The sequence below is a fragment of the Momordica charantia genome (assembly GCF_013281855.1).
Source record: "Momordica charantia cultivar OHB3-1 chromosome 5 unlocalized genomic scaffold, Mcharantia_2.0 BLBB01000005.1, whole genome shotgun sequence".
Taxonomy (NCBI): Eukaryota; Viridiplantae; Streptophyta; class Magnoliopsida; order Cucurbitales; family Cucurbitaceae; genus Momordica; species Momordica charantia.
In genome coordinates, this window is record NW_028275163.1 from 1,345,516 (window position 1) to 1,372,303 (window position 26,788).

Below are 26,788 nucleotides of genomic sequence, written 5' to 3' on the forward strand. Positions count from 1 at the left end.
GTTGGTTAATATGATATAAAATTATTTTTTTTTTTAGGTAAATGTGATGTAATGTTAAAAAGTTTAAACTACTATTTTGGTTTATTTTAGCCATACTTTCTAAACGTTATTGTTTTTTAATATCAATGATTGTCCGCATTTGTGTGTACCTCGACTTATTTATGAGGCAGCTACCTGACCGTACAATATTTAGTGTTTGAAATACATAAAAGTTAATTTTAAGGTGTGGGACCATCATGAGTTTCTAAACGTTAATTTTAGTCTATGTGCTTTTAATATTTGTATTTTTTAGAACATCTATATTTTGTTTCCGTATTTCTAAAATGTGATCAATTTATTTCCTATCTACAAAATTTCAACACGAATTTTATTAATTTATAAATGAAGTGTTATGAGCCGGAGAAATTAGATAAATGGAACAAAAGCATAAAAAATACACGATTTAAAATAAATCAAAATAAACATATTGTACATAAATCAAGAAAAAAAAACGAGAGTTTTAATTTTATTTTGATTATTTTTTACCTTTTTACGGTGGTGGCGCCAATCCCCTGCCAAAACCCTTGGCGAGGAGCGTAAACTTGCAGCAGACCGTAGCATTCGCCGGAAAGGAGCTCGAGAGCGAAAGCACAGCCATGGGGAAATCCGATATTCTCCAAACTCTCGGAGACTTCACCAGCAAGGAGAATTGGGACAATTTCTTCACCATTCGCGGCCATGGCGATGCTTTCGAGTGGTATGCCGAGTGGCCCGAGCTCAAAGACCCACTAATTTCCCACCTTCCCAGCCTCTCCCAATCCCTAACTCCCCAGATTCTCGTTCCTGGCTGCGGCAACTCCAGTCTCTCCGAACAGCTCTACGACGCCGGCTTTCGATGCATTACCAACATCGATTTCTCTAAAGTTGCAATCTCCGATATGCTGCGCCGAAACGTGAGGCAACGCCCCGATATGCGGTGGCGCGTCATGGATATGACGACTATGCAGGTATCTAAGCTCTTGGAGATGAATTTTATTGTGGAAAGTTTTTGTGTTGGTGTGCGTGTTTGGCATTGTTGCTGTAGGAATTAGGATGTTGTTGGCTACACAGTCGACGCTAATTTTTGGTGGGGAATTGATTTTAGAGCTGCTGCGAACAAAATTTATCTTGTCCACGAGCTGTAAGATATTGACATTTTCAAAATTGTGGCTCGTTAGACACGGATTCTGTTAAAATGAAACCAGAGGAAGTTTATACTACGTTGTCATCTTTATTAAATTCATTTTAGGTACATTGGCATCCGCTAATTGTCGGATTTTAAAATGATAAGAAACACTAGCAGCATTATGCTGTTTTTCGGTATTTTCTTCACATTTATTTTAGGACCTAGGAAGTAGTATTAAAAAACAAGTGAGAACAATTTATCGACCTGAAAAGCATGGAGAAGATCAAATATGTTTTAGATATAACTTGGGAAAACAAATAGTTGAAGCTTGAACGACATTTTCCAGAAATTATCTGCGGATTTGAATACAATACTTGAAATTTGAGTTATATTATACGTGTTAAAAGGCATCTTAATTCTTTAAAAATTGTTAATTTCTGTAAGCAAGCTAATGGCCATAGTTCACTCCCATGGTAAAGGTGGATTGGGTGCTGTTCATTTTCTTTTCTCCATAGGTTGCACTTTTCCTTTTTTCTAATCAGTGCTTTACAGTTCATGGATAATACATTTGATGCCGTAGTTGATAAAGGTGGATTGGATGCTTTAATGGAGCCAGAAGTTGGTACTAAGCTGGGAAGTCAATACTTATCTGAGGTACTAAATTAAAGTTATTTTTTGAAGAACAAAATAGTACCATTCAGTTCTTTGGGCTGTCTTTACCTTATAGTTTGATTTAATTTTAATCGATTTATTTTGGTTAATTTTAATCGATTTATTTTGGTTTTACTTCCTATAAAAAAGACAAAAATGTTTATTTTGATTACACTTAAGCGGATTGTTTTTACAGGTGAAAAGAGTTCTAAAACCAGGAGGGAAGTTTATCTGTCTCACTTTGGCAGAAGCTCATGTTCTAGGTACTATCTTCTATCTTGTCAGTTGTACCCAGGGTTTCAAAATGTCGGGAGACATGTCAACATAGACATAGGGGGTAAAAGTCGATTTTCCCCCCATGTTGTCGACATGTCAACTCAAATGTCGACGTGTTTTTTTTTTTTTTTTTTTGCCTCTTCTTCTTTTAATATTATTTTATTTTCATCTTCTTCCTACTATGCCACTACAGTCTATAATTTCTCACAACCTCGATGATTGTAATCTTAGTCTATTCAATGAAAAATTTGAATTTTAATACTGTATAAAATATAACTAATAAGATTTGAAATTTGCTTTATTGATAATTTCTAATCCAATCTAGTCCTTACTTACACAATTGAACAATGTATGTAAAATATTGACATATATAAAGATTAAAATAATCTTAGAATTTTTAAAAAATAAAATATTATTAAATACAAATAGTGGTGAAACATGAAGTAGAATAGGTAACTTAATTAATACCAAAAAGATGATCTCGGAGGATCTAGTGCACTATCTTGATAACTTTGATATAAATTACAATAGTTTGACTGAAAGTTTTGAAAGTAGTTGCTCAAATGAGCAAAATATGAAGCATATGTAAAAAGTAAACATGTACGAGTTAAGTAGAATTTAAAAATGTGTTTGGAAACCAAGTCGGTAATTATCTCATTTCCAAATGAATCCTATTATTGAAAACACAAAAGAAGTAGTCAAAAGTTTACAATTAAAGTTCATTTTACATATTCAAATAATTTCCATCCATCTTTATTAAAGAAAAAAATATTTTTTCGATATTTCCATCGACATCGACATTTTCATAAGTAACATGGTTATATTATTACCTTTAATGGTTAAATGTGATCAATTATAGGCTAATTAAGCTACAATTCAAGTTTTCTATGCTAATTCAAAAAATTTCCATCAAATTCTACAATTTCCATTATTTTTCCGAAATATCCATCGACATCGACATGTCCGTAAAATCGGGACCTCGACATTTTCATCAACATCGACATTTTTAACACTGGTTGTACCGTTAGTGGATATACAAATTGGTTTTATATTATTTGGGGCAAAGATCATGGTAAAAATTCTGTCACCTATTTTTTTTCTTGTTTGCTTCTACTAAAAATACATTCCAACACATTACTCCCTCTGCAGGCTTGCTTTTCCCCAAGTTCCGTTTTGGATGGAAAATGAGTATTCATGTCATACCTCAAAAACCACCGAGCAAGCCTAATTTTCAAACCTTTATGGTGGTGGTGGAGAAAAATGAATCTACTACATGGCACCAGATAGAATCTTCTTTAAATTTTTCTTTGCTGGATTCCCGTGGAAATCAGGTGATAAATTGAATTCTGCTTTTCTCAAGTCATGAAGTTGGTATTGAAAATTTCAAATTTATTGACTAGTATTTGCTAACAACAAAATGGTATGTTGTTCAAGAACCTATCATCCTGTGATTACCTTTCAACGTATTGATTTGGTTGAAAATTATTCATAATGTATGTGCTCTATAATATAAGATCTGTTCACTAATTTGCTAAAGCTTGACTGAGGCTACTGATCTGTTTTCAGACTCGCGAACTTGTCCAAACTCTTGAGAATGAGAATAGAATTCGCCAAGAGTATTCAAGTGGTGCTGATTTATTGTTCTCTCTCGAAGACCTGCGGCTTGGAGCAAGGGGAGATTTGCGGAAGCTTCACCAAGGCCGTCGGGTTCAATGTACTTTAGGTGGACAAGGGACCTCCATTTTCAGCTACAGAGCTGTACTTCTTGACGCTCGGGAACAGTCTGGCCCATTCCTGTATGATTGTGGAGTTTTTATAGTGCCTAAGGTTTTTTCCCTTGTGAAAGTTAATCTTATTAGAGAATCATTCATTCACTCTTCATATTGTCACGGAAAGTTAAACATTTTTTAATCGTCTAGACATTGTAAATAACTATTTAACTTATAATATAAAGCTTCAATTTATTCTAGTTTAAAGAAGTTAAGTCACCTTATGGAGAAGTTTGTTGAATTTTGTTAAACCATCTGACATCAAAATGAATTTGGAACATGATATGTCAATTGTTATTATAGTGTCTGATGAAGCATTAAACTTCTGGCTAACTGTTGAAATATTTATTGTGCCTATCCTCACCCTGCACATTCTAAGGCACTGGTTACCCCATGCAGAAAAAAGGAAAAAATGAGGTTTTATTTGTTATTTGGGACTTTTTAAGCATATAATTAGTAGATCATTGGAATATTGCAAAAATTACAGGGAGGACGGAAATTACAGTACATGTTTGTTGTTCACTTCCATTACTATGGTTTGTTCATTATTCTGTGATGCATCTAAGAGGATGGTTGAAATCTTCTCTTGATTGTTTATGCTTTTGATGTATGTGGCCTTGCAATCTTTTTACGTGTATAATGAACTGATATATCTCAGACTCGAGCTCATGAATGGCTGTTCTCTTCAGAAGAAGGCCAGTGGATGGTTGTTGAAAGCTCAAAAGCAGCTCGCCTCATAATGGTATTTGTTTATATAACATTGAAATTTTGTGTACGCATTTCTATTTTTATTATTCATTCCAAATATCATTTTTTTGCTGTAGGTTCTATTAGATGAGATGCAATCTAATGCCAATATGGATGCTATTCAGGTACTATTTGCTTTTCCTTTAATTTTTTTCTGTTTAGGTATGACCTGATATAGCTAACTAGAAATACTTTTCACATCTTTGTTGGACTTTCAGAAAGATTTATCTCCCCTAGTTAAACAGTTGGCACCTGGCAAAGATGACAGTGGATCTCAAATTCCGTACGTAACATAAACCCCCTTATCTTTCCTCCTCCCTTTCTTTTCGAAGATATAAGTACTGTTTTTCTTTGCCTCAATTGTAAATGGGTTGACTTATGTAGACTTTGACTTCCAGTAATGGAGCAACTTTTACTTAGTTGGGCAAAATTTTTGTGGTAATTATTTTTAGTTATTATTTTAAGAGGATGCCTTATAGCTTTGTCTCATTGTAATTAGTCTTTTATTTTATTCATATATCATGTTGTTTTTTATAATAAATAAAGTGTGTATAGTGCTATACACATATCCACAGTTTTAAGGCCTCAAGATTTCTAAACTATCGTGGTATCATGGATGGAACTTGATAAATACTACCGTTTGGCAGCAACTTGTGCAACACACTTGAAACTTTTCAATGGTCAATTATCTGGGGTAAATATTTGGTTGTTTTGTCTTGGACTAAGGCATTGAAATGCGATTAATTTATTATTAAAATATTTAATTTAAAAATAAAAAATTAATCATTATTATTATTATTTTAACAAAATCAGGCAATGGATGCATTTCTCGCTGTTCAATTGGAATGATTCTCTTATTGCTTGAAGAGTTTATTATTTTATATACAATTGATTACGAAGTTATGTTGCAGTTATATTGAGTATATATTATCGAAGTGATTGATTAATTCTTTGACAATGTCACGGACAAATTGTTGTTTGCTTACATAGAAGATTGGTTGTTATTGTTGCAGATTTATGATGGCAAGTGATGGGATCAAGGAACGCAACTGTGTTTTCCAGGTCCTAAATATTTTTATCGCCTTGGCAAGTTTGATATCATCGTTATCCTCAACTCTTGTTCACGTTTCCTTTGTAGGGTACATCTTCATTAACTGGTTCAATAGTAGTTGAAGATGTGATTTATGAACATGTAAATGGTGATGCCAGTCACATTTTCCCATCTGGAGATTTGATATTTCGTCGCCTTATTTTCCAAAGAACAGAGAGTTTGGTGCAGTCTGAAGCTTTGTTGACGAGGGAAAGACTTCATGAGAAAGTTTCTGGTCAGATGGACAGGAAAAAGTCTCATTCATCGTCCAAATCCAAAAATAAAGAAAAGAAGAGACTGAACAAGGGTAACAAACCATGACATTTAGTTAAATTTTCAGGATTAGATTATTTTGGTTAGAATGTGAAATAGAAATGATACTTCTCATTTCTTCAATAAATTTTCTGGAACAAATGCAGTCTACTTGGGAAGATTCAACAAAATTTCGTATTTTAACTCACTCAGATATGCATGTGTTAAATTTGGGTATATAAAGAAGAGAAATAAGGAAGTATATATAGAAAAAGGGCATTGTTGGTAGTCACAAAACCCATTAAAATGGATCTCTCTCCCTTTCATCTTCATATTTGCTGAAACCAAAATTTGTTTCTCTTTTCTTCACAAAACCCGTTAAAATGTATGGGAATAAGATTCTCCCAAGGTTAGGTAGGTATTGTGGGCTGTAGGGTGGCTTTTATATCCAATTCTCATCTCAAACAAGAGAATCCTAGTTACTTCTACAGGCATTTAGGATTCCCGTTAATTAGAAAAGGTCTAAGAAAGCTATTAGGAGGTACCTCTTGGACCCCCTACATCCTTTCTTGTAACATAAGAAGTTGAGTTACAATTTATTCTCCGTTTTTTTTTTTTTTTTGTGTGCTAATCAAGTAGACTTGCATTTTTATCAATTTGTTAGGCACAATAAATTCAATAATTTATCAATTTGACATTTATCTTTGTTTAAGCTTTCAGGTTTAGTTTTCATTGTTTGAATGTAGGATTAGTATTTTAGTATTTAGAGTCAAATGCTAGCTTTTGTTTTTTGAAAGGAAGTCAAATGATAGCGTTTATATTGTATTCTTTTCTACTCTTTTACGTTGTGTTTTTGTGTTTTTTTCGCTTCTGGATTTTCTAATTCATTCGAGTTTAAAGTTATAACCATATAAAACGACCTTAGAGCCTAGTTTCTTATTCTAATTGGACTTCTAAGTCCTAATTTAAGTCCGATAGGCACTCTACCGCAAAACATTTTTGTGTTGAGGCTCGTGGATTCAAGTCTAAAACTATAGGTAGGTTCCTAGGTTGACGTAGTGGATCCTACAGTTTTTCCCTTCTCTTTTCAGCTTCTCTTTATTTTTGTGATGTTTTCCTTTTCCCTAGTAGCCTATATTCTAGTATCTAATTGCAGATCCCAAAATTTGTGAGGCCCATTAAAGTACTCAACTCTCAGGTTTAACCCTGAAATAGCCCCAACAAAAGTTTCTAGCTGTCCTGCATCACTCTCACTCTGTTTTCTATCTTTTTTCTGTTCGTTGATATAATGTGACAGAGTTCAGTGACCAAATGAAGGTTTACCATGGGTACCTGGCAAGTTCTTATCATTCAGGGATCATTTCTGGGTTTATGTTGATCTCTCCATATTTGGAGAGTGTAGCATCAGCTGGACCAATGGTAAGTTTGCTGTCTTGATCCTTCTACGATGTAGTCCTATCTTGAAACTGCAATTTTTTTTCATGGAAAAAAAGAAGAATCCTACCATCTTAAGCTGATCTAACCATAACCAGTTCCCTAAGTCCTCTCCTGCTATGAGCTATCTAAGCCTTGCACGTCTGTGTGCTGCTTCTTGTTTCTTTCCCCTTCCTACTGAATTTAACAAGCTGTTCATAATATTGACAGGTTAACACTGTTGTCATTGGCCTTGGAGCAGGATTACTGCCCATGTTCCTCCATGCATGCATGTGCTTTTTGCACGTTGAGGTAATTTTTCCTCTCCACCCTCGAAAACAAGGTGCCCTTTTCATAAATTGTAACGAGTATAAAATGATCCAGGTGGTTGAGTTGGATCCAATGATCCTCAATCTTGCAAGGGATCACTTCGATTTTGCTGAGGATCCAGATTTGAAGGTATTTTTGCTACACCTTTCCTTTTTTGTTAGCTGATGTAAAATTTTAGTGCAGTAGTTATAAGAAATACTCTTTCTTACTGGTCTATACTGCATACATGTGCAATGACTTTGGTTTAAGTCATGATTTCTCGTATAAGAAATTGATGTTTCATGTTTGATGTTGAGAGTGTTAAACCACCGGTGGACCAAAAATTTAATCATTATAATATATTATTCAGATCCTCTTTCATTTGTAAAGTTTTGCTCCACAAGTGTACTATCAATATTAATCAAGAAGAAATTGACACTATAGGAGTTTAAATACAAGAACTGCAACTCTAATATCATGTTAAACCGCCACCGACCAAAAAGCTTCAATTGCATGGGTTTTTTTTAGACAATTTCAATTTACTTTGAATACAAGTTCACATGGCATTGCCATTTCTAAACATATTCTGCCACGTAATGAACGTCAACTTGTGTGTAGCTGGACTTGGTTTGATTTAGAGCCATCTAAATTTGTTGTCCTGAAACTTTCCTACACTGCACTTTCTATGTATCTGAAGAGTAGTAGGGGTTATCCGTGGATGTTTCAGGTTCATATTGCTGATGGGATTCAGTTTGTTAGAGAATTCAGAAATTTTGGGACAAATGATTCATCGACTGCTGTTCTTGATAATGGAAACGCTTCTCAAGTAGAACAAGGAAACAAGAAGATTGACATACTTATTATCGACGTGGATGCAACAGACTCAAGGTGATCTGGACTCTGGACTATTGTTTGTGCGATATTTGTAGTTTTTTTATCTCTCCCTCACAAGAAACAAATCGGTTTTTTGAAGTTTCTTTTACAGCAGAATACTTTTTTGGTGGAATAGTGTAGTTCAAACAGCTAACATCTTGTTGTTGCATCGAAACATAGAAATGTTGACTAATCTGACTAGTGGGAGGTTGGAGTCCTCCTCAAGGAATAATGTCGAGAATGCCCCTTGAATTGGAAGAACTTCTTTTGTAATTTCAGCCTCCTCATGAGTCATGATTTTGTATGATTGGAAAGTCTTACCCTGAGGGTGACCTCCACCTGAGCCCCTAGGCTGTCTTTGTTTCCTTTTTTGGAACATATTGGTCCTCTGCTTCTTCTTAAAAAATATATAATGGAGCACAACAGAATAGGACAAAATGTAAACAGTAGACTCATAACTTGGGAGACCATAGCTTTCTCTTCTGCCTTCTCATTGTTTTTCCGTTCTGTACAGCTCTGGAATGACCTGCCCAGCAGCTGATTTTGTGGAAGAGCCATTTCTTCTGGCAGTGAAAGACGCTCTCTCCGAGCAGGGCCTTTTCATTGTAAATCTGGTCACACGATCTCCAACCGTCAACGATATGGTTGTCTCGAGGATGAAAGGAGTGAGTATAAACATTCTCGACTATATTCGTCATACGAATTGTATCTTAAAAGTGTTTGTTGTGCAGGTATTTAGTCACCTCTTTTCCCTTCAACTTGAGGAAGATGTGAATGAAGTGCTGTTTGCTGTTCCCTCAGAGTTGTGTGTAAAAGAGGAGTTCTTCGATGAAGCAGCTCTTAAACTTGAGAAACTTTTAAATCTGAAACACCCAGAAATGAGGCAGAGCATAATTGATGCTACAAAGAAAATCAGACGTTTGAAATAGATGCATTTCCACTGAAGTAAGCAAGCTGATTTACTTTTAAATTATATTGTAATGTACAGTATGATATAATTATGTTCTCTTTAGGTTTACAATTTTATCAAGGAAATTCTAGGGTTGAGATCTTGTTTCCATCCTTTATTTATGAAAACAGTTAAAACTTTTTGTGGGAGAAAATTTTGCTTGGAAAAATGTTTGGTTCTTGTGATGACCATGCTAGAAGGGCCAAGTTATGTTCCCTCTCTTGATTTAATTTTCATGTTTCTCAATTTTCGTTTCTTGGGAAGAAACAAGTTTAAATATGTCGTAAAATTGTGTTCGGGGGGAAGTTCTCATACATTGAAACTTTCAAGGAACAAGAATTGAATTTGGTTAGACAATGTGTTGTTGAACAAATATGTCAAAGTCACGCACGGGTTGCGTTATAGTGTATTGTACGTGAATTATTCGTTATAAGTTTATGAACTTAATCATATTTCTTGATATAACCATCATGGGTGACTCATTGATTCAAAGGGACAATGATTAATTATGATTCCATTATGATTAATGTAACGATGGATATTTTTAGAAACTTTTTTATTATAAATATAAGAAAATCGTAAAAAAAATATTTAAATTACTAAATAACCATTTCAATATTTCTAAATAAGTTTAAAATAGTTAATATTATGTATAATATTTTTCATATTTTATCAATTTTTTGACAATATTATAAAAATGTCGATTTACTAAATATATTGGTATAACATCTCATTCTGTCATCCATTTAGTACCATGCTCTTAACGAATAAAAGATAAATAAAATAATCTTTAAGAACAAAACAACTATTTACTCAACACACCTATATTACAAAAGATGAAAATATATACCAAAATAAGCACCAAAAAAAAAGAAAATATATATTTTTTATATGAAATTGTTAATTATTAAATTGGAGTGGCACTATTAATGGGCCGACAGAAGGGTCATCATCCACGATTCAGTGCTCCAGTTGTCAAGTTCGTCGTTCTCATTCGTCATCTCCCTGACCTCATCAAACTCCATTTTTCGATGCACAAATTTTTTTCCTTTTTCTTTTTTCCTTTCTCCAAAGATCCTGTGAAACAGTGAAAAGGATAGAAATCTTGCACCGGAAAGTGGATTGAAATGAAAATGTTGCTTTCGGATCGTTTTCTCGTCGCTAATTTATTTGATTTCTGTTCGTCAAAATCCTCCGTTAAAAAAAGGAATGAAAATTTGCAGATCTGTGTTGGAATTCTCAATCAACTGATTTCCAGAGGGATTTCACAACTAATTTGGATTGTGCTCGCGGTCCTACTTCGAGATCTTGACTTGAGAGTCAAATCGTGTAGCTGGAGCCAGTCAATAATTTAATGGAAGTTTGCTTTTCTTTATTTAATTGGTTTATTATTATCAGTGATAATATTTGGCCGTACGCTTTTGTCTGTTTCGGATAATTTTCGTTGTTTAACTTTTGCAGCGCAGGTGGGGACTTGGAAGAAGTTAAAATAGCTTGCTCGAATTCGTTCGGGAGTACGATTTCTGGATTTAATCCTTGTCCGAAGGCTAATGGCTGTGAGTTCCCAAATATCTCTTCTTCGTTTTCGTTTGTTGTTTTGTATCTTCCATTTTTTGACTGTTTCTGAAACCATGGAGCATACTGAATTTAGTGGTTATCTGTAAGTCGCAAAATGTTGGGATCTATGTTTGGTCACATTTCTGGATAGCCCTTGCTTTTATATGCATATCTCAGTGATGCGAAAGTTATGAAAGTAAATCTTGGAATTTATGGAGGCTTTCTTGCTGGTTTGCTGTTTTGCTTGTCTGATTTCTCTCTGTCTCTCTCTCTTCTTGGGTGCTGCTTGTTTATGGAGGTTGCAATGCATAATCATATTCAATTTGTCTCAAGTTCAGAGATTAAGGAGTTGGTTAGTCATTGGTTTGACTGTGTTGAACTGACATGAAACCTTCTCTAGCATACCTTAATTAATAGCCTGAACATGCTACTTTTAACTCTGTTTCCATGACTGGGCCTCTTAAACATTATGATATCTCACTAAATTTCTTTTAAGAAATAATTACTTCATCTTTAATTATTCACTGAAGAAGACTGTATCTCCTGTCATAAATGATAGATCATTTTCGTTCCTAGGTTTTCTTTCTGAATTTAAGAGAAGAAATCGACCAAAAGTGCCGGAAGGTATTTATCTCTTGTTTTACACCATGAGCAAGCTCATCTTTCATGTGAGATTCTGAATGTGACTTGCAATTATTAAAGAAATTTCTACTATTAGATTTGCATGCTGCAATGGCGAAACGATATATGTTGATGGATTACCTTCATTTTTCTTCTCATGGATGGTTTTGTAACCTCTTCATAGAATTGTTACAGTAGAGCTTTTAAGGACTATTAGGAAATTCCTAGTCAGAAGTTACAAGATGATGCAGGAATCTGCTGGAATTCATTAAAAAGTTGTAGTACTGCCCAGTGTTTTCATCACATTATCATCATACCTGTGAAAGGAGGGTCATATTGGTATTTCATGTAATTTTAGAATATCTATCTACCAATAATGTAACTTTACTCATGAAACCCATTCCAGTTCAGAACCAAAAATTTAGTTTCTTTGCTTCTGGTTTGGTCAAGTGAAAATAGTTCATAGTAAGATATTTTCTTCTGCTCCTACAGCAGCGGAGTTCACAAGTACCAGAATTTGGAAAGTGGGATAGTGGGGAAGATGTCCCATATACAACCTATTTTGACAATGCAACAAAGGCTAAAAGCCAGAGGTTGAATCCAAATGATCCATCTGTTCACCGGGAGGAGATTTCAGACACAGTAAGGTCAAACTATGAGCAACAGAAAATCGGAGAAGGTGGTGTTGTAAGGAGGCAAACTGAGTCTCCATTGCACCGTGATGCTTTAGAATTGCGTGGTCGGGATTATGACGGTATAAAATCAGTGAAAAGTCAGGGTCAACAACCGTTAAGGCCAATTCATGTGCAAGAAGATTTGAGCCCAGAAGACGGTAACATGAAAAGACATCCCAATCCTCCTTTGGACCGTCAAAGAACTGGCCAGGTTAGCTTTAACTCGCCTCTTCATCGACGTCAGGGCAATAACACCACCAGTAGTTCATCTAAAAGGACCGTGGGAAATAGCACAGGTTCTGACTGCAGCATAGAAAATTCACCTCTCCATCCACGACAACATCCAAGGACTGAAGGTAAAAGTGCTGTACCATCTTCGCCATTACGGGAAATAAGGGGTTCAATTTCACCAAAAGGGGGTAATCGTGATGGTTTAGCTCCCTCGACTCCTGTAAGATCACGTCAACGATCAGCTACTCGGGGCAACGAAACTGTAGGCTTCCTTTTCTTGTTTCCTTTTCTTCATGTGTTTAATTGCACAAATAGATTCAACAAAGGATTTTTTACTTTATATCTAGGGTGTTTGAGAAAAATGGTGTTCAAGTGTTTTAATTTTCTGTTTGGGAACAAAAGCTGTCTATATTTCGCTACAACCAGTTAGTTCTTGCACAATGACATGACATAATCTCTTATGTTTGATCTGGCAGCCTGATCGGAGTGCTACCGTCCCAAAATTCGGTGACTGGGACGAGAGCGATCCAACATCATCTGAGAACTACACAAACATTTTCACCAAAGTGCGCGAGGAGAGAACCGGGGAAGGAAGTTTTCCAGCTGGGACTAATGTTTCTCATTCCAACAGTCACAACCGTTCTGGTGCTGAAAATTCCAAGGTATAACCGAAATTCCATTAATGAAATAAAAAAAAAGAGGGTGTGGATAACTTGTATCTAGCTTTTGATAACCTTTTCTTTATTATTTCCCCCTCTCTTGTTCTATTCATACTACACTTATTACCCTAAAATTCCGTCTTCGATAACGACAAAAATCTATTTTTATTTTATTGATATAAATTGATCTAAGATGAATAGAAAAAGGATCAAGCAAGTTACTAAATGAACTAATTGGTTCTATACTATAAATAAAAATTTGTACACCATTGATATATCTTGACCACCTATGAATCAAGGTTGGTTTGTTGGGTGTGGTTATTTTGAAAGTTGAGCCCAAATTCAGTCATTTTTATGCAATATTGTTAAATGTTAGGTGTAAAAAGTCATCTTTTTTTCTTTCACTGTTTTACACGGAGTTGGTAAATGTTTATGTACAGAGATGTTGCTGTTTTCCGTGGGGGAAATGACTGGGAAGGAACAATACTGACCTACGTCCTGGTCGGCCAAGAGTTCCTGCTACTAATTCTTTAACGTGGTGTATTTTTATTGCTCTATTTTTATTGCATAAATAGATTTTATTAAAGTTTTGTAGCCAAAGTATCTTTCTTTAATTTTCCCGGTGGAAAGGTAAGGCTTTATTGGGTATATGCTCTGAATGCACATTCTTTTTTTTTTTCTAATACAACAAATTGGATTGGAGTATGGAAGTTCGAACTTTCAACCTGTTGGAGAGGTGTAGGTACGAATTACTTCTAAGCTATATTCATATATTTTTTTTCTTTCTCTTGATTGAAAACATTATTTATTGGTCACGCCAATGTCAACCTCATCATTGGGCTGAATCTAAAAACGATTTTAAAAAACTAATTTACCAAATAGATATCTATTATATCTTGAATCAATGAATCTGAAAATAAGAAATATTATCGTTGATTTCATACCAAACAGTTTTTTTTTTTTTTTGGTTCTAAAATCTTGTATAATCATACATTTACAACGAATTTGACATCGACGAATTAGGTACACAACAGAGTGGCAGAATAGGATATACACAAACACATACATAAAGAGACTTGAGCAGCTATGTTACCAAGAGCAACTGCTTTTAGTGTCGTGTGGAGATATGAACATCCAACGATGTGCAACACCGAGCCTCAACCGCAAGCGTTTTCACAGTGCTATGGCATGGATCACCTCCAAATGCAAGATTTGAAACTTCAACGGTGCAACTGTTTTTCCCTAAGCAAGCCTGAAAATAAATAAATAACACCAATGGAATTTGAAAAACTTGGCTCTGTATGGTGGAAGCATCTTCTTTAACCCAAAGATCACTCATATGACTACCAAAAAAGGGGGCAATTGCTCCCAACTCTAGTTTGCCTTAGATTAAAGAAATATATATTTGAAAGAATTAAGATTTGAGTTCTCTTCTAATTTTTCCCTTTCATTCTTTCAGAAAAAAAAAATTATAGATATAAAGAATTAGGATTTAGAATTATGCCTAAGATGCCCCCTGATTGTGCAAGAGAGCCGGCTGAAGTAAGACTACATGAAAGAAATCTAGGTTAAAAAATGCATTTGAAGGTATAGGATTTGAAAAACTAAATCGTTACAAACTTTAAACTACAGATACTAAATTGTTACTTCAATGAAAGAGACTAAAAGTGTCTTTTAATAAAAAAAAAAATCTAACACGCAATTTTTAAAACAGTTATTTCATTTTGGTTTATTTTTTAACTTCAATTTAAATAAATAAATAAAGTGATGTGTCACCATCTTAACCTGAAATATTATGTAACATAATATTCAGAGCAGTGATAACTTACCTTGGAAACAACAGGCAAAGAATTTGTTGAATGACAGCGGCCTCTTGAGAACTTCCTGCAACTTCCTCGAGGAGTTCCATAGCTAGCAAATTCAATGGAGGAAATTACATGGCCATCATCACAATGCAACAACATTTCCGGGTTTGAACTATTTGAGAGAGTTTCTCCATCAGCTATATAATCAGCAGACCATTTCCTGAGAGGTGGATAGTGGGACTCCGAGACTTGAGCACAGATAACTCCAGTTGAATGCAACTTTATCGCAATCTCGAGCGGATTTCCTCCAGTTTCCTCGAAGAGAACAAGTAAATTGTTCGATTCCTTTAACCACGATCGCGGAATGTGATACCTAAAAGATACTTCTACTGGCTAAGCTAACAAGTTCAGACTCGATGTATATTTATATCACCATTTAAACATAATTTGGATTCATTCCGTTATAAAGTAGGCGTGGACAGGACATACCAGGTTTGTGTAGGTCTTCCGCAATTTTTTGTACACTTGGCCGAATTATAAGCCCCGCGATAGTCGCATTTTTTGGCACAGCCATCTTTTGGGGCAACCAGAGTCCAGTATCTACCTATATGATGACCATTGACCCAAGCCTGCCCCTTTCCCATGCTTCCTAGATTAATGGCGACGGGGTCGGTTCCATCAGGTGGACTGAAGTACGCCTGCACCAATGACAAAAGGAGTGAAGTTCTAAACTTTGAAGAGATATGTTGTTTGATAATATGAACTTCAATGGATCACTGGGAACTTTGAATAAAGAATCTAACAAAAATAGAAAACAAAGTCCCCAATTTCTTTAAATGTCTATTCAGAATACCATATGTTGCATCAATCTGACCGTACAAATACACAAGAAATGGAGAACATGAAAAATAAAGATTCCTCGGACAGAAGTATTTAGTGAAAACCCCTATACTATACATATCTCGCAGAGACACCAAAAACCGGCGGCCAGTTTGCGCACACTTAGACTAATCACGAGCCAACTGTCTGACCTTACTATATTTAGTTGACATGGAAACTCATAGGATATAAAATCCTAGGTGTAAAAAAAATTTCACATGCACGATCCTAAACCCGGACTTATAATGGCATCAAAGATGATTTCTTCTAATAACAGTGATTTTGAGAGAGGCTTGTGGATATATCTACCTTGTACCAGGTGAATGTTGATGGAATTGCATCAACTGTCAAATCAGTCCATCCGGCCTTCTCATTTTCTTCCAATGAATAGAAATTCAAATATTCGCCCTTGAGTCCAACCTAGTGCCAAAATGAATTCTTCTCTAAATGTAATGAGGGAACTTTCAATACAGATATAAATTATTGAAAAGGGTCAGATATATGGATAAACTAAAAGTTAATACCGAAGCTTATAGATAAGGTAGGTAGATTAGAAAGAGGTCCTACTAAGCAATTACAAGAGAATATTACCTGATAGGTCCATAAGGACTCTGAGAGATCTATATCCCCATTTCTGAATCCAGTGAGCTTTATACGGCCTCTGATCCCTGCCCCATCTTTCTCAATGAAGGCACCAGAGTTCTATAATGAGATGAAATTTTATTTAAATAATATATGAGATACATGAGCAACATAACGCCAACGAGTAAATAAGTAATTAGAATGTAATACTATACTAAAGCAAAAAGTTTTTTTTTTTTTTTTTTGAGGAGTGGGAGTCAAAGCTTGCTCCCTTGTACCCAAGGGCACCGTTGTCTGCCCCAAGGCTCCGACTCGAGACACATTAAGGGTTTTTGGTATTAAACTCACCAGAAATATTCGAACTTAAGACCTATAAACCAGTATGACTGAGAGACCCCAACCCCTTGTCAACCGAACTGCTCCTTGGAGGTGGAAAAAGTCTATTTATAATACCAATAAAACTTTTTTACATTGTCCTTAACTATTTAAACACATTCAGATTGCTCTCTGCTGAAGGAAAGCTATAGATGTAAGTTTTACCTGTAAACCCACTGTCTCAGATAGCAACAGCAAATCATTGTCTCCTTCAAGAAACTGAACAGGCTGGACAACCTTCACCCATTGACCGAATATGCTGCCTTTTCTCCCACAAGACAGTTAAAATTAATGTAAGATGTTATTAGTACTTGTAAGTGTGACTGTGACATAAAAATGCAGATATTCATATTATTAGAAGCAAGTGACAACTTAACCCAAATCTTTCCTCTCAATGCTGTAGAGGATTTCTCTAAAATTTCCCATGCAACAGAATCATTTTTGTGTAAAGAAGAAAATAACAAATGATCAAAATCACAGACATTTTCAGAAATCAATTCAAATATCTGACCCTGGAGGAAAGAAAAGGAAATCCAACTCAGTTCCTAAACATCCACCACCAAACCACTTTAAATCTCACCATGTGAGTGGATGGATCCAAAGAAAAAGCCACAGACTACATAGATAAGTTCGAATTTTCAACTTAGGATATCAAATAAGGAATATTGGTGGAACCCAAAACTAAGAGTGCATATTCAAACTTCAGGTTGAAACAACTGAAGAAGAAAAAGTTGGCTAAATCGAGTGGATGCAGTGGAGCACAGTCCTAGGAATGAAGAAGGATTGTTCATTATTATGATAATATCAGATGGCTGGCACACCCTTAACGAGAGCCTAAGACTCTCTGGTTCTTCAGAAATATTTTCTCATAATCATGCAATTGGGATTCCAAAAGTTCACAAATCCCACTTAAAACACTATTGAAGAGCGTCCCAGAGAAGAAATTACAACACCCATTTTCCCAGTCAAAAGTTTGCCATTGGTGAGACTTCACTATTGCATCACGCACAAATTAAGAATAAGATTTATGATTTAAGTAAATCTATTGCCTTGAGAGTGAAGGAAGACAGAAATCTAATTCTTAATTTTGTTGTGCTCCCTACTTCGAATTTGACTTTTCTTTTTTACCATTTTCTTCTCATTGTCGTCTTAAAAAGGGGTGGTTAAAAGATAATAATTCAAAAAAAATTTATATTGTATTTCCTAACCACAACAAATTGGGACTTGGTAGTTAAAAACTAGTAGAAATAACAAAATGGTGTCATTCCACGTAAAAGGGGTAGAAAGAGGGTGACTTTCTATGAATGACAATCATAAGTTTTCTTTAATACAAACGTGTGGGAGTGAGGATTCTAACTCACACCCTAGGGTAGATAACCAATTGAGCTATGGTCAAGTTCACGAACGTCAATTACACACACATCCTTAAATCCTTGTATCATTTGGTGGCTGTAGTTATCTTGTAAAATGTAACTAGAACGCCGAAAGTGCAATGTCCCCAATATTAAGCAACGAACCCCATACCCTATGGTTCATGCATCATATGCAGAATCTAAAATCCTCACAGGAATATGAAGAGTTTTGAAATAAAAGACGACAGATGCAGTGCAAGATAACATATTTAATCACCTGCAATCTTCCCATTAACGAATACACGAAACACATCACGAACACTATCAATCATAACTGTTGGGGTAACATTTCTTTCTTCCCAAAATGCGATATCATCCTTGGAGACGTGTATCCTGTATTCCACAAGTACATAGGCGTGAAATAACAAAATAAATAGGGAAATTTGGGATAATATGTTGAAATTATATTTAGCACTAATCTCAAAATTTTAATTTATTTATATCAATTTGAACAGTCTCCTCAAGTATGGACCAAGGCTTAAGGCCTAATTGGAATCCACTAAGTTTGAAATGAAGAAATGATAATGAAAATGATTCAAACATGAACTGTGCATTTTATTAAGTAAACACAACTCTAGCTAAAATACATTATTCAATTTGTATTTATTCTTTAACATAAAATCGATGTACAAGAGAGTAAAACAGCAAGAACAACATTTGTTAATGTTAATGTTAATCCTCGACAAAGGAGGGGTGATAGCCAAAATTTGAAAACCTGGTTGGTGAAATCAAATCCCTCGGATACTTATAAATTGATTTTCTACATGAAGTCATCAATACTTTGAAAGTTACCGTCCAGTTCAAATTGGTTCATTAAGTTAATTTTATTGTTTCAACTTCCACTATTCATATTAAAGTTAGATCTGGTAAACACTAAAAAATAATCCTTGTAGAACAATACTTCTTCTCATCATTTTATTACTTATCAGCAAACATGTGCAATTGTGCTCCCAATTTTACCAATTAAATGAAAAAATACCTGGTCAAATACCAAAGGTAATCAGAATTATCTTTTGTAACATTTAAATGCTCCAGTATACCCTTGACGGTGAAATTTTTGCCACTCCAAATGCCTATAGGTTCTTTTACCACCATCCAAGAATTCCCAATTATTGAAAGTTCATTCTGACGCATAGCATGTAACTTCAAAGAAATGTTAGGAGAAAAGGGCACATCAAACTCCAATAAGTTGATGGAAGTCTGTGCTGCAACCTGTTTAACATTTGCGATAAAAGGTGCTCAAGTAAAATTATATACTATCCAAAGACAGAAAAATGAGTGTTATGGGAAGACTGGTGATAAGCAATTCAACAAGCACAGGTCAACACAATGTAATCAGAAATCTGCACGCTCGTTACAGAACCAATTCATCTAATACACGGAGTCAAAACCATTATAGAAGCTTGAGAGAAATAAAACCTCCAATACAGTTTCAAACTTCCAGTTTTCTTAGGCCTTATATGTAACTAGCCGGAACAACATATATCATTAAAGCTTATAGAAAGTTGAGAAAGAAACCAAATTTCCAATTTAGTTTCAGTTTTCCTTGACATTAAATACAGAATAGCAAGAATAACACAGCATCTTATACCAATTTCTACAGTGAAAGAAAAAGCATATTGAATCAGATTCTCCATCATGCATTACCAAATGATCCATCAAGAAGTACAAGACCCAATAGGAGAACCATACCTTTGCAGTATTGAACACCGTGTTCCGGCAGTCTGGTAAAATACTAACCGACCATGGTGGTAAGTTATAAGTTTGCCCGTTAAATGTTACAGTAGCTGCATTATGTTCGTCAATGTTTGCAAGAAATGCAGAACAATTGGTTAGTCTTCCATGCTCGGAAAGTTTAAGCTCATCAGTTTGAGCATTCATACGGTATACATGCGCCTGAGAAATAGTAATAAAAGCAATATACTATTCAGTTACCAGAAGACATCCATAAGCAAAAGACAATTCAGATCATTTACACATTATTGCTTTCTGAAAAAGTTAGCTCCTCCCAATCTTTGTTACGTATCTCCCTCTTTGATTGCTAATAGTTGGTATTGGTACATTTAATTTTAAGTGGAGATGAAATTTTTTGTATTGGTCTGTTTAGAGCTTTGTGTTTTATTCAGTGCATTTTGGGCATTTTTTTCTAACTCTCTCTGCTGCAATTTTATTTTCTGTTCTGACAGAGATGAGTGTCCTTTTTAACTCTCTTAGTGAAAGCCTTGTTTTCTATAGTTTATGATTTATCTATTTCAAAACATGATAAAAAAATTCTAATAACAGTGCAAAAAAATAAAAATAAAAATAGCTTTATATATATAGCTCAAGCTATTGCCCAACCTCCTGCTTAGGTCCCAACTTAATATAATGGGGCGATTCGGCAGACACCAAAGCAGGTTCACAGAGCTTCAATGCAGTATGTAGATCCTTCAAGTGCCCCCATTTGGGCTCTCTCAGCAAACCTATAATGAAGAAAAATTAATATTTCCGGTTAAGCCTATAAATAATGGTTTTGTAAGCCTTTATACAAAAGAATGACATAGACTTGGTAATTTTAAATGTTAACAGCATGTAACTGAACGTAAAAACTAAAAGGTATCAGAGAAAATCAGTTTCGACCCAATATACGTATACCTACCATACTCATCAATTGGAGAGTCATAATCATAGCTAGTAATATAAAATGGGCCTCCAGCTGTACGGCCAAAATTTGTTCCACCAAAATACTGCAAATATTGCAGAATTAAGTTGAGATAGATCGAGTAAATGCAGGAAGCAGGATATAAACAATCTGTTGATTCCATATCCAAAAAATATCATATTTTACATTTTTCTCCAATAAAAACATAATTTTATCTAGGAATACGAAAGTACCTATGTGGCTCAAAAAATAAAAAAGAAAAATACAGAAAGAGCCACAAGATAAGTCTCAAGACAAAAATCTATACCGAACCCAAGTTACAAGCCCCAAACTATTTAATTAAAAAGAAGGCGAAATGTTTGGAAGTCCCCATGTAATCCTCACCCAAATTGATGTATTGTGAACAATTTTTCAGTCCTCAAAAGTATTCCAAAATCTATCATAAGGTATTCTTCTGTTCCACTCTCTTCACTTTTAATTTCACTTCAATGACTTAAACTGGTTTTAGATACAGTATTTCATGCTGATTTTCATTGTAAATGCTATCACCGTCATTCCATTATTTCTATCACATGGAAATAAATAAATTTCATCAAAAAGAAGGAAAAGAGATATGACCAAAATTGATAACAAAATGATGCAGAAAACCTACTGGGAACAGGTGTTTCCTTATCCCTACCCTGTGTAATCCCTTTCAACGTTGTTTCTTATGAAATAAGAACACTAATAAAGATCGAATTTTCAAAAAGCCGAAAAAACACAGTGTTCTATTCTATAACACATGAAATCAATGTTGATACCATCCAAAAAGAGCACAAAATTATGTTGTGATTCATTTCTCAATACCATCTTCCGAAGAATTCTGATTAATATCTGCCAATAGACATTTTTCCAAATCAGCCCCAAATTGCAGGTATTTTACGTACCATATAATAATTCTGAAAGCTCCCTTGGCGCTGGAAGAATCGTGCAACAGAAAATGCAAGATCTTCAACTGGTCTATGGGGTACTCTTTCGCCCCATGATGTAAACCTTCATCAAATTGAAATGTTTATGCCACTGAAATTATCCAACAGAAGAAATAATATACTTGATCATGTAAAATCAACATATGAATGAATTAATTAATGTTTGGCGAGTATAAATTTTGAAGGGTTTTGGTCAAGCTTCTAAATTTTCTACACTTCGTTGTCTCCACAAGAAAATCTAAATCAGCACCTCTTAACACCTTTGCTTTCCCTTTGAAAGGATTACCACATAAATGCTCATAGTAATTAGAAAAATAAATCACATTTCAATGAGTTGAAGAGTAATAATAACATAAAGAAAATAACAAATGGTACGGTAATCCTCATGGTAATTAGAAAATGTATACCATCCATCCCAATTTTCTGTCCAAAGTGCTGGTTTGCTGGGAGAATTTGCCTTAAAACCGTCACAGTAGTAACCATTACATGAATTTATCTGTGATCATTAACAAATAGAAGATAAGATAACAAACTTTGGACCTCAAGCTTATGTTGCAGGTGAGTCACCACTTCAACAGTCATTTTCTCATTACTTTGGGTCTCTCATTTTCAGATTTCAAGAAGAAATTAAATACAAACTTTTCTCAGTTTATTCTTAACAGAATCTCATTGACCGATGTTTTAGCTACACAGTTAAAAATTATTTTTTACTTCAAAACTTATAAATTATAAAAGCTAAAAAGACACATACAAATACACAGTTTCTTTAACTCATTAAATACATTTTACGAGATAATTTATGCAAATAATTGTTTTTTTAAACAGGAAGGAAGGAAGAAGAAAACAAACATTTTGTTATGTTTTGGTCGTGTGTATAACCACTAAAGCTTTTGTTACAATGTAAATGTATTACATTCTTGAAGTTAATGCCAACAAGAAGTGGATAAAATAGTAAGTAAAAATTTTCCAAACAAAAGTTTATGTTAGAAAATGATAGAAAACAGATTTTAAATTTTGGTCTAAAAAAAAATCATAAAGTTCAACCGGATACCCTCAAGTTTATTTTCTCATATGAGATAGAGAATCTCATGAAATTTGAATGTATCGGGTAAAGGTTTTACAATGGTTGATGGAGCGTCCTTTTGCTGGCACATGACCCATGGAACTCCAGCACCAAGGCCTAGAGCCATCTTGGCAGCCCATTTAATATATTCCTTCCCTCTCTTTCCATATGAGCTATCAATATTTCCATATTCATTTTCAACCTGTTATTAAATTTCAAAGAATGGCAGTAAGAATGAAATTCGTAAAAGAAGTAATGTCAACGTCATCCTATCAGAAATTTCAGGAAAAAAAAAGGCCTACAAACAGAATTATTCGTACTGATATGCTATAAAGAATCATACAAATATTATTTTCAAATGAAAGATGAATCACAAAAAAATATGCAATACCAAGAGGACACAAAACGAGAATACGATCACAAAAATGAAGCATATCACTTTCAGATTAATGCTTCACCCCACAAGGAGCAAGTCAAACCAAATTTCAATTGCATGGTTGAAAATCGCGATCATCAAATTAAACAATAATTTTTTTAACAAATTAAACAGTAATATTCAGTGGCTATTAACTTTTCTATTTAACCTGCAACATGATGACAGGACCACCTTGCCAACAAAATAGCCTTTCACTAAGTAAAATGTCCACTATCTTTTTGACAAATCTCTGCATCTCCTCCTGTAAACAAAAAGTAAGTGTTGAATCATGTCACTGCGACAAAGATCAATTGCAAACAACATGATTGACTTGATTTTATGAAAGTTCACATGTCAAACTTTTGGCTGCACTAAAAAAATATCAACTAGCAAGTACAAATATATGTTAAGAGATACGCAGGCACCTTGAAAGGAGCATTGTTGGTTCGAAATTCAATTCCCGGTACATCTCGCAACCACAAAGGGAAACCCCTACAATAATCCCATACTACATTACTGTTAACATTTTGTAAACATCAGATGAATAGTTTTTAGATGACAACCAGTCAGTAGCAGTGTTGAGTTATGTCGTCTATAAGGACAGGAGGCTCATCTGAACAGTATTCTTCAACAGATGCATCTTTTTTATGTTTAAAAAAATAGTTTGACATTTCGAATTTTTCAGAACCAGTCTACTGTAGTGTTACATTCTCCATTTAAATATGCCATCGGAAATGAATGCGCCGAACGGCCTTAGCCATGACAGATTGTGATCTTGTCTAAGCCACTGTTTTCCCAGGTACAAATAAGCCATTACATTCAACCCCAGATAAGCATGATGCATTATTATATGAAGCACTAAGTACCAATTTATTTTGTTTTTTAGATGAAGTGAATGCCAAAAATATCTAAACTTAAATGTTATCAGATTCATTGGCGATAAATACTAGATAACCAAACAATGAAGTCTCAAAGAGAAAGCCCACTCGCAAATTCTACCAGTAAAAGAATACATCAATGGGTGACATAAGGATATACCCAAAATTCCACTCTGCACACACGTACGGTCCAATGCGTAAATGAAGGTAGAGTCCACTGGATCCTACCAGCCTCACAAATTTGACGAGATCATATCTCCCATCAAAGTTATACTGAAAGAAAACAAAAATTAAGTTAACAAGCAAACTACTACGAACACGACGATTGGGCTAGCTTGTAAGAAGCAAATTACTGCACCTGTCTCCTCGTTGGTTCATGCCCATTCCAAAACACGTAAGATTGTATGACGTCCGCCCCACCTTCCTTGCTCTTCTCAATAAGATTAGGCCACATCTGTGATCGTGTAAAAACATAAAACAAATTTGATCAGACCACATCTACGATCATGTAAAAACATATGACCAAATTGATCAGGCCATATAATCAATCGGGCCAGTATGATTAAGTAAAACGTTTGATCAGGCCACAGTGCCATAACTAAGTACCAAGTTCCAGGCATTCTTTCCATTATCATTATCCTGACAGAGTACTGAGCATACCTTAAACTACCTACTCACAAAATTCACTTCCCCTTGAGTCAAGAACAGTTTGATTTATTATCTCTCGCATCGTTTCAGCAACCAAGAAAGGCAAAGAGTAAAGCGGTAGCAGTAGAAGGATCGCCGAATTACCTCCGGAGTAGCGCGAGGATAATGAATACCAGCGGAGATAAGCATACGGCGGTTTCCATCAATGATCAAAGACCTGTGGTCGTAGCTTACATTGAACGGCTTGAAAAACTCGCCGGATACAGCCAGTAGATGAATCGTCAGGGTCAAACTCATCAACTGAAGAATCAATTCACTTCGCGCCGCCATTTCTCTTCCTCGTCGTTTGAGAAAAAAAAAAAACTCAATCGAAATCGAAACCCAACGGTACGACCGGAACCGCCGTATGAAACAATATATCTAGCTAAAAACGAACATTCAAGTTCAACCACCGAGTGACACTGCCACCATAACCATAAGGAAATTCACAGCAGAAGCAATCGAGCAGTGGAAAGCTCAGCAGGCGTTTGCCAACAATTTGACCCCGAAATTCTACGCGGATTCAACAAGCTTCCGCCATTTCTGATTGAAGAGCTGAATCGAGCTGAGGTGATAGAAGCAAGAATTGCTCGAGACAGACTTCAGGACGTTGGGGAGGCTGTCGAGCCATTGGCGCGTGTGCTTTACGCTGATATTTTCATTTTAATGGCGCGTGTGCTTCCCGCCATTTCTGATTGTGGATAAACCACACCATATTGTTGTACAGTGCTCGAACAAGAAAATAATAATATTGTTATTAATAATGTGAATGAACAAGCATAAATTTCAAGGCTTTTTTTAATATATAGACTAAAATATATTCAACAATCTCTAGTTTTTTTACATGTTATTTGAAATATCGTTAGATGCTGCGATGACTATCTCATGCTGACCACAATTTAGTTTTTTTATAAATAAGAGATAAATGTAAAAAATATATAATTTTTAATAATGAACTGTCAATTAATGATCGTGTTCATTGGCACCTAATTATTTTTTATCTTTATTTCATATTATAAAATTTTTATTTTTATTCTTAATATATTAAAAATTTAAATTAAAATTTTTCGTGTAGTGTCTTAGTGAAGTTTATTCTTCATGAGTGACATTTTTTAAGTATAATAAATGTGGGATATTAAAATTCCAACATTCCACTTCGGAGAAATCAGTAAATGTATCATGTTGATTTTCAGTAAATGTGACATGTGTCATAGGTTGATTTTTAGTTACATGTTTGCGTACCATATACGTTAACAAAAAATCAATACGAACAATAGTTCATTGATTAAGTTATATTTTTAATATTTCATCACCATATTTGTTGTATTAAAAAAAACAGACGTTACTAAAATAATAGATTAACCATGCATGAGCTTATTATTTATAAATATTTTATTGAAATTACCTAATTGGTTATTTTGTATGCATCAAATAAAAAGTGTAAAAGCTTGAAATATTAAAACTCAATTTTAGGATCTACATCTAAATTTACCTTAATTATTTCATATCAGAGTCACCCATGAGATTTTTGTAATATTATTATACAACATAATTTATTGATTTATCATATAATTATATAGCCTCTTCGTAATTATAAATGATATGAACTTGTGGTTTGTGTAACCTATACTACGAATGGACTAATATTACTCGTGAACTTTGAATTTCATGATTCTATTTTATCTGTAACCTTTTAATTGCTTTAATTATATTATTCGACCTAGTTAATACTCTTATATTATATTATTATATTGTGTTGTTTAAATTATCGTATATTATGTTATTTGAACGATGAGTTTATATTGTATTATTTTAACTAAATTTCCTATTTGAAATATGACTTGGAATCATATTATTATAAACAAGTT

General features: G+C 34.5%; 3 protein-coding genes across 17 annotated transcripts; 2 read left to right on the top strand and 1 right to left on the bottom strand.

Annotated features, from left to right (window-relative positions):
* The first annotated feature begins 523 nt into the window (after positions 1 to 523).
* On the top strand, positions 524 to 10,836 carry LOC111016017 (S-adenosyl-L-methionine-dependent methyltransferases superfamily protein). 2 transcript variants are annotated; one of them, XM_088123807.1, is made up of 17 exons: positions 524 to 986; positions 1,697 to 1,798; positions 1,992 to 2,058; positions 3,221 to 3,402; positions 3,638 to 3,898; positions 4,499 to 4,582; positions 4,665 to 4,712; positions 4,806 to 4,870; positions 5,601 to 5,649; positions 5,726 to 5,984; positions 7,227 to 7,348; positions 7,574 to 7,654; positions 7,727 to 7,801; positions 8,379 to 8,539; positions 9,039 to 9,189; positions 9,256 to 9,469; positions 10,697 to 10,836. In XM_088123807.1, exons 1-16 carry the CDS (start codon positions 636 to 638, stop codon positions 9,451 to 9,453), a joined length of 2,256 nt encoding a protein of 751 aa, XP_087979933.1. In that variant the 5' UTR covers positions 524 to 635; the 3' UTR covers positions 9,454 to 9,469; positions 10,697 to 10,836. The 2 variants fall into 2 exon arrangements, with proteins under 2 accessions (XP_087979933.1, XP_022146935.1); XM_022291243.2 differs by lacking the exon at positions 10,697 to 10,836 and having other exon boundaries at positions 525 to 986; positions 9,256 to 9,658.
* A 50-nt stretch (positions 10,837 to 10,886) lies between these two features.
* On the top strand, positions 10,887 to 13,863 carry LOC111016018 (RPM1-interacting protein 4). Of its 12 annotated transcripts, none has more exons than XM_022291246.2 (5): positions 10,891 to 11,029; positions 11,607 to 11,654; positions 12,144 to 12,818; positions 13,033 to 13,218; positions 13,656 to 13,863. In XM_022291246.2, the coding sequence occupies exons 1-5, from the start codon at positions 11,024 to 11,026 to the stop codon at positions 13,683 to 13,685; spliced, it is 945 nt and encodes a 314-aa protein (XP_022146938.1). In that variant the 5' UTR covers positions 10,891 to 11,023; the 3' UTR covers positions 13,686 to 13,863. The 12 variants fall into 12 exon arrangements, with proteins under 12 accessions (XP_022146941.1, XP_022146942.1, XP_022146938.1 ...); XM_022291247.2 differs by having other exon boundaries at positions 12,147 to 12,818; XM_088123809.1 differs by lacking the exon at positions 10,891 to 11,029 and adding an exon at positions 11,275 to 11,382 and having other exon boundaries at positions 12,147 to 12,818.
* A 263-nt stretch (positions 13,864 to 14,126) lies between these two features.
* Positions 14,127 to 25,541, bottom strand: BGAL9 (beta galactosidase 9). 3 transcript variants are annotated; one of them, XM_022291241.2, is made up of 19 exons: positions 25,026 to 25,535; positions 24,592 to 24,687; positions 24,394 to 24,506; positions 23,781 to 23,847; positions 23,525 to 23,617; positions 22,999 to 23,142; positions 22,285 to 22,373; positions 21,836 to 21,941; positions 20,907 to 20,994; positions 20,609 to 20,730; positions 19,961 to 20,164; positions 19,248 to 19,480; positions 18,486 to 18,601; positions 17,022 to 17,119; positions 16,491 to 16,601; positions 16,209 to 16,319; positions 15,510 to 15,718; positions 15,045 to 15,393; positions 14,127 to 14,467 (listed from the first exon to the last, which is right to left on the bottom strand). In XM_022291241.2, exons 1-19 carry the CDS (start codon positions 25,209 to 25,211, stop codon positions 14,324 to 14,326), a joined length of 2,679 nt encoding a protein of 892 aa, XP_022146933.1. In that variant the 5' UTR covers positions 25,212 to 25,535; the 3' UTR covers positions 14,127 to 14,323. The 3 variants fall into 3 exon arrangements, with proteins under 3 accessions (XP_022146933.1, XP_087979931.1, XP_087979932.1); XM_088123806.1 differs by lacking the exon at positions 14,127 to 14,467 and having other exon boundaries at positions 15,274 to 15,413; positions 25,026 to 25,541; XM_088123805.1 differs by lacking the exons at positions 23,781 to 23,847; positions 24,592 to 24,687; positions 25,026 to 25,535.
* Positions 25,542 to 26,788: the final 1,247 nt, after the last annotated feature.

Coding starts and splice junctions, on each gene's coding strand:
- LOC111016017 (XM_088123807.1), top strand. CDS start 636: ATGGGGAAATCCGATATTCTCCAAACTCTCGGAGACTTCACCAGCAAG. Junction 5,650..5,725: donor AACGCAACTGTGTTTTCCAG/GTCCTAAATATT, acceptor TTTCCTTTGTAG/GGTACATCTTCATTAACTGG. Junction 9,190..9,255: donor TTGTCTCGAGGATGAAAGGA/GTGAGTATAAAC, acceptor TTTGTTGTGCAG/GTATTTAGTCACCTCTTTTC.
- BGAL9 (XM_022291241.2), bottom strand. CDS start 25,211: ATGGCGGCGCGAAGTGAATTGATTCTTCAGTTGATGAGTTTGACCCTG. Junction 16,602..17,021: donor CTGAGACAGTGGGTTTACAG/GTAAAACTTACA, acceptor ATCTCATTATAG/AACTCTGGTGCCTTCATTGA. Junction 15,719..16,208: donor CAACATTCACCTGGTACAAG/GTAGATATATCC, acceptor TCATTGGTGCAG/GCGTACTTCAGTCCACCTGA.
- LOC111016018 (XM_088123808.1), top strand. CDS start 11,323: ATGGAGGTTGCAATGCATAATCATATTCAATTTGTCTCAAGTTCAGAG. Junction 11,383..11,606: donor GTTCAGAGATTAAGGAGTTG/GTTAGTCATTGG, acceptor TTTCGTTCCTAG/GTTTTCTTTCTGAATTTAAG. Junction 12,819..13,032: donor CTACTCGGGGCAACGAAACT/GTAGGCTTCCTT, acceptor TTGATCTGGCAG/CCTGATCGGAGTGCTACCGT.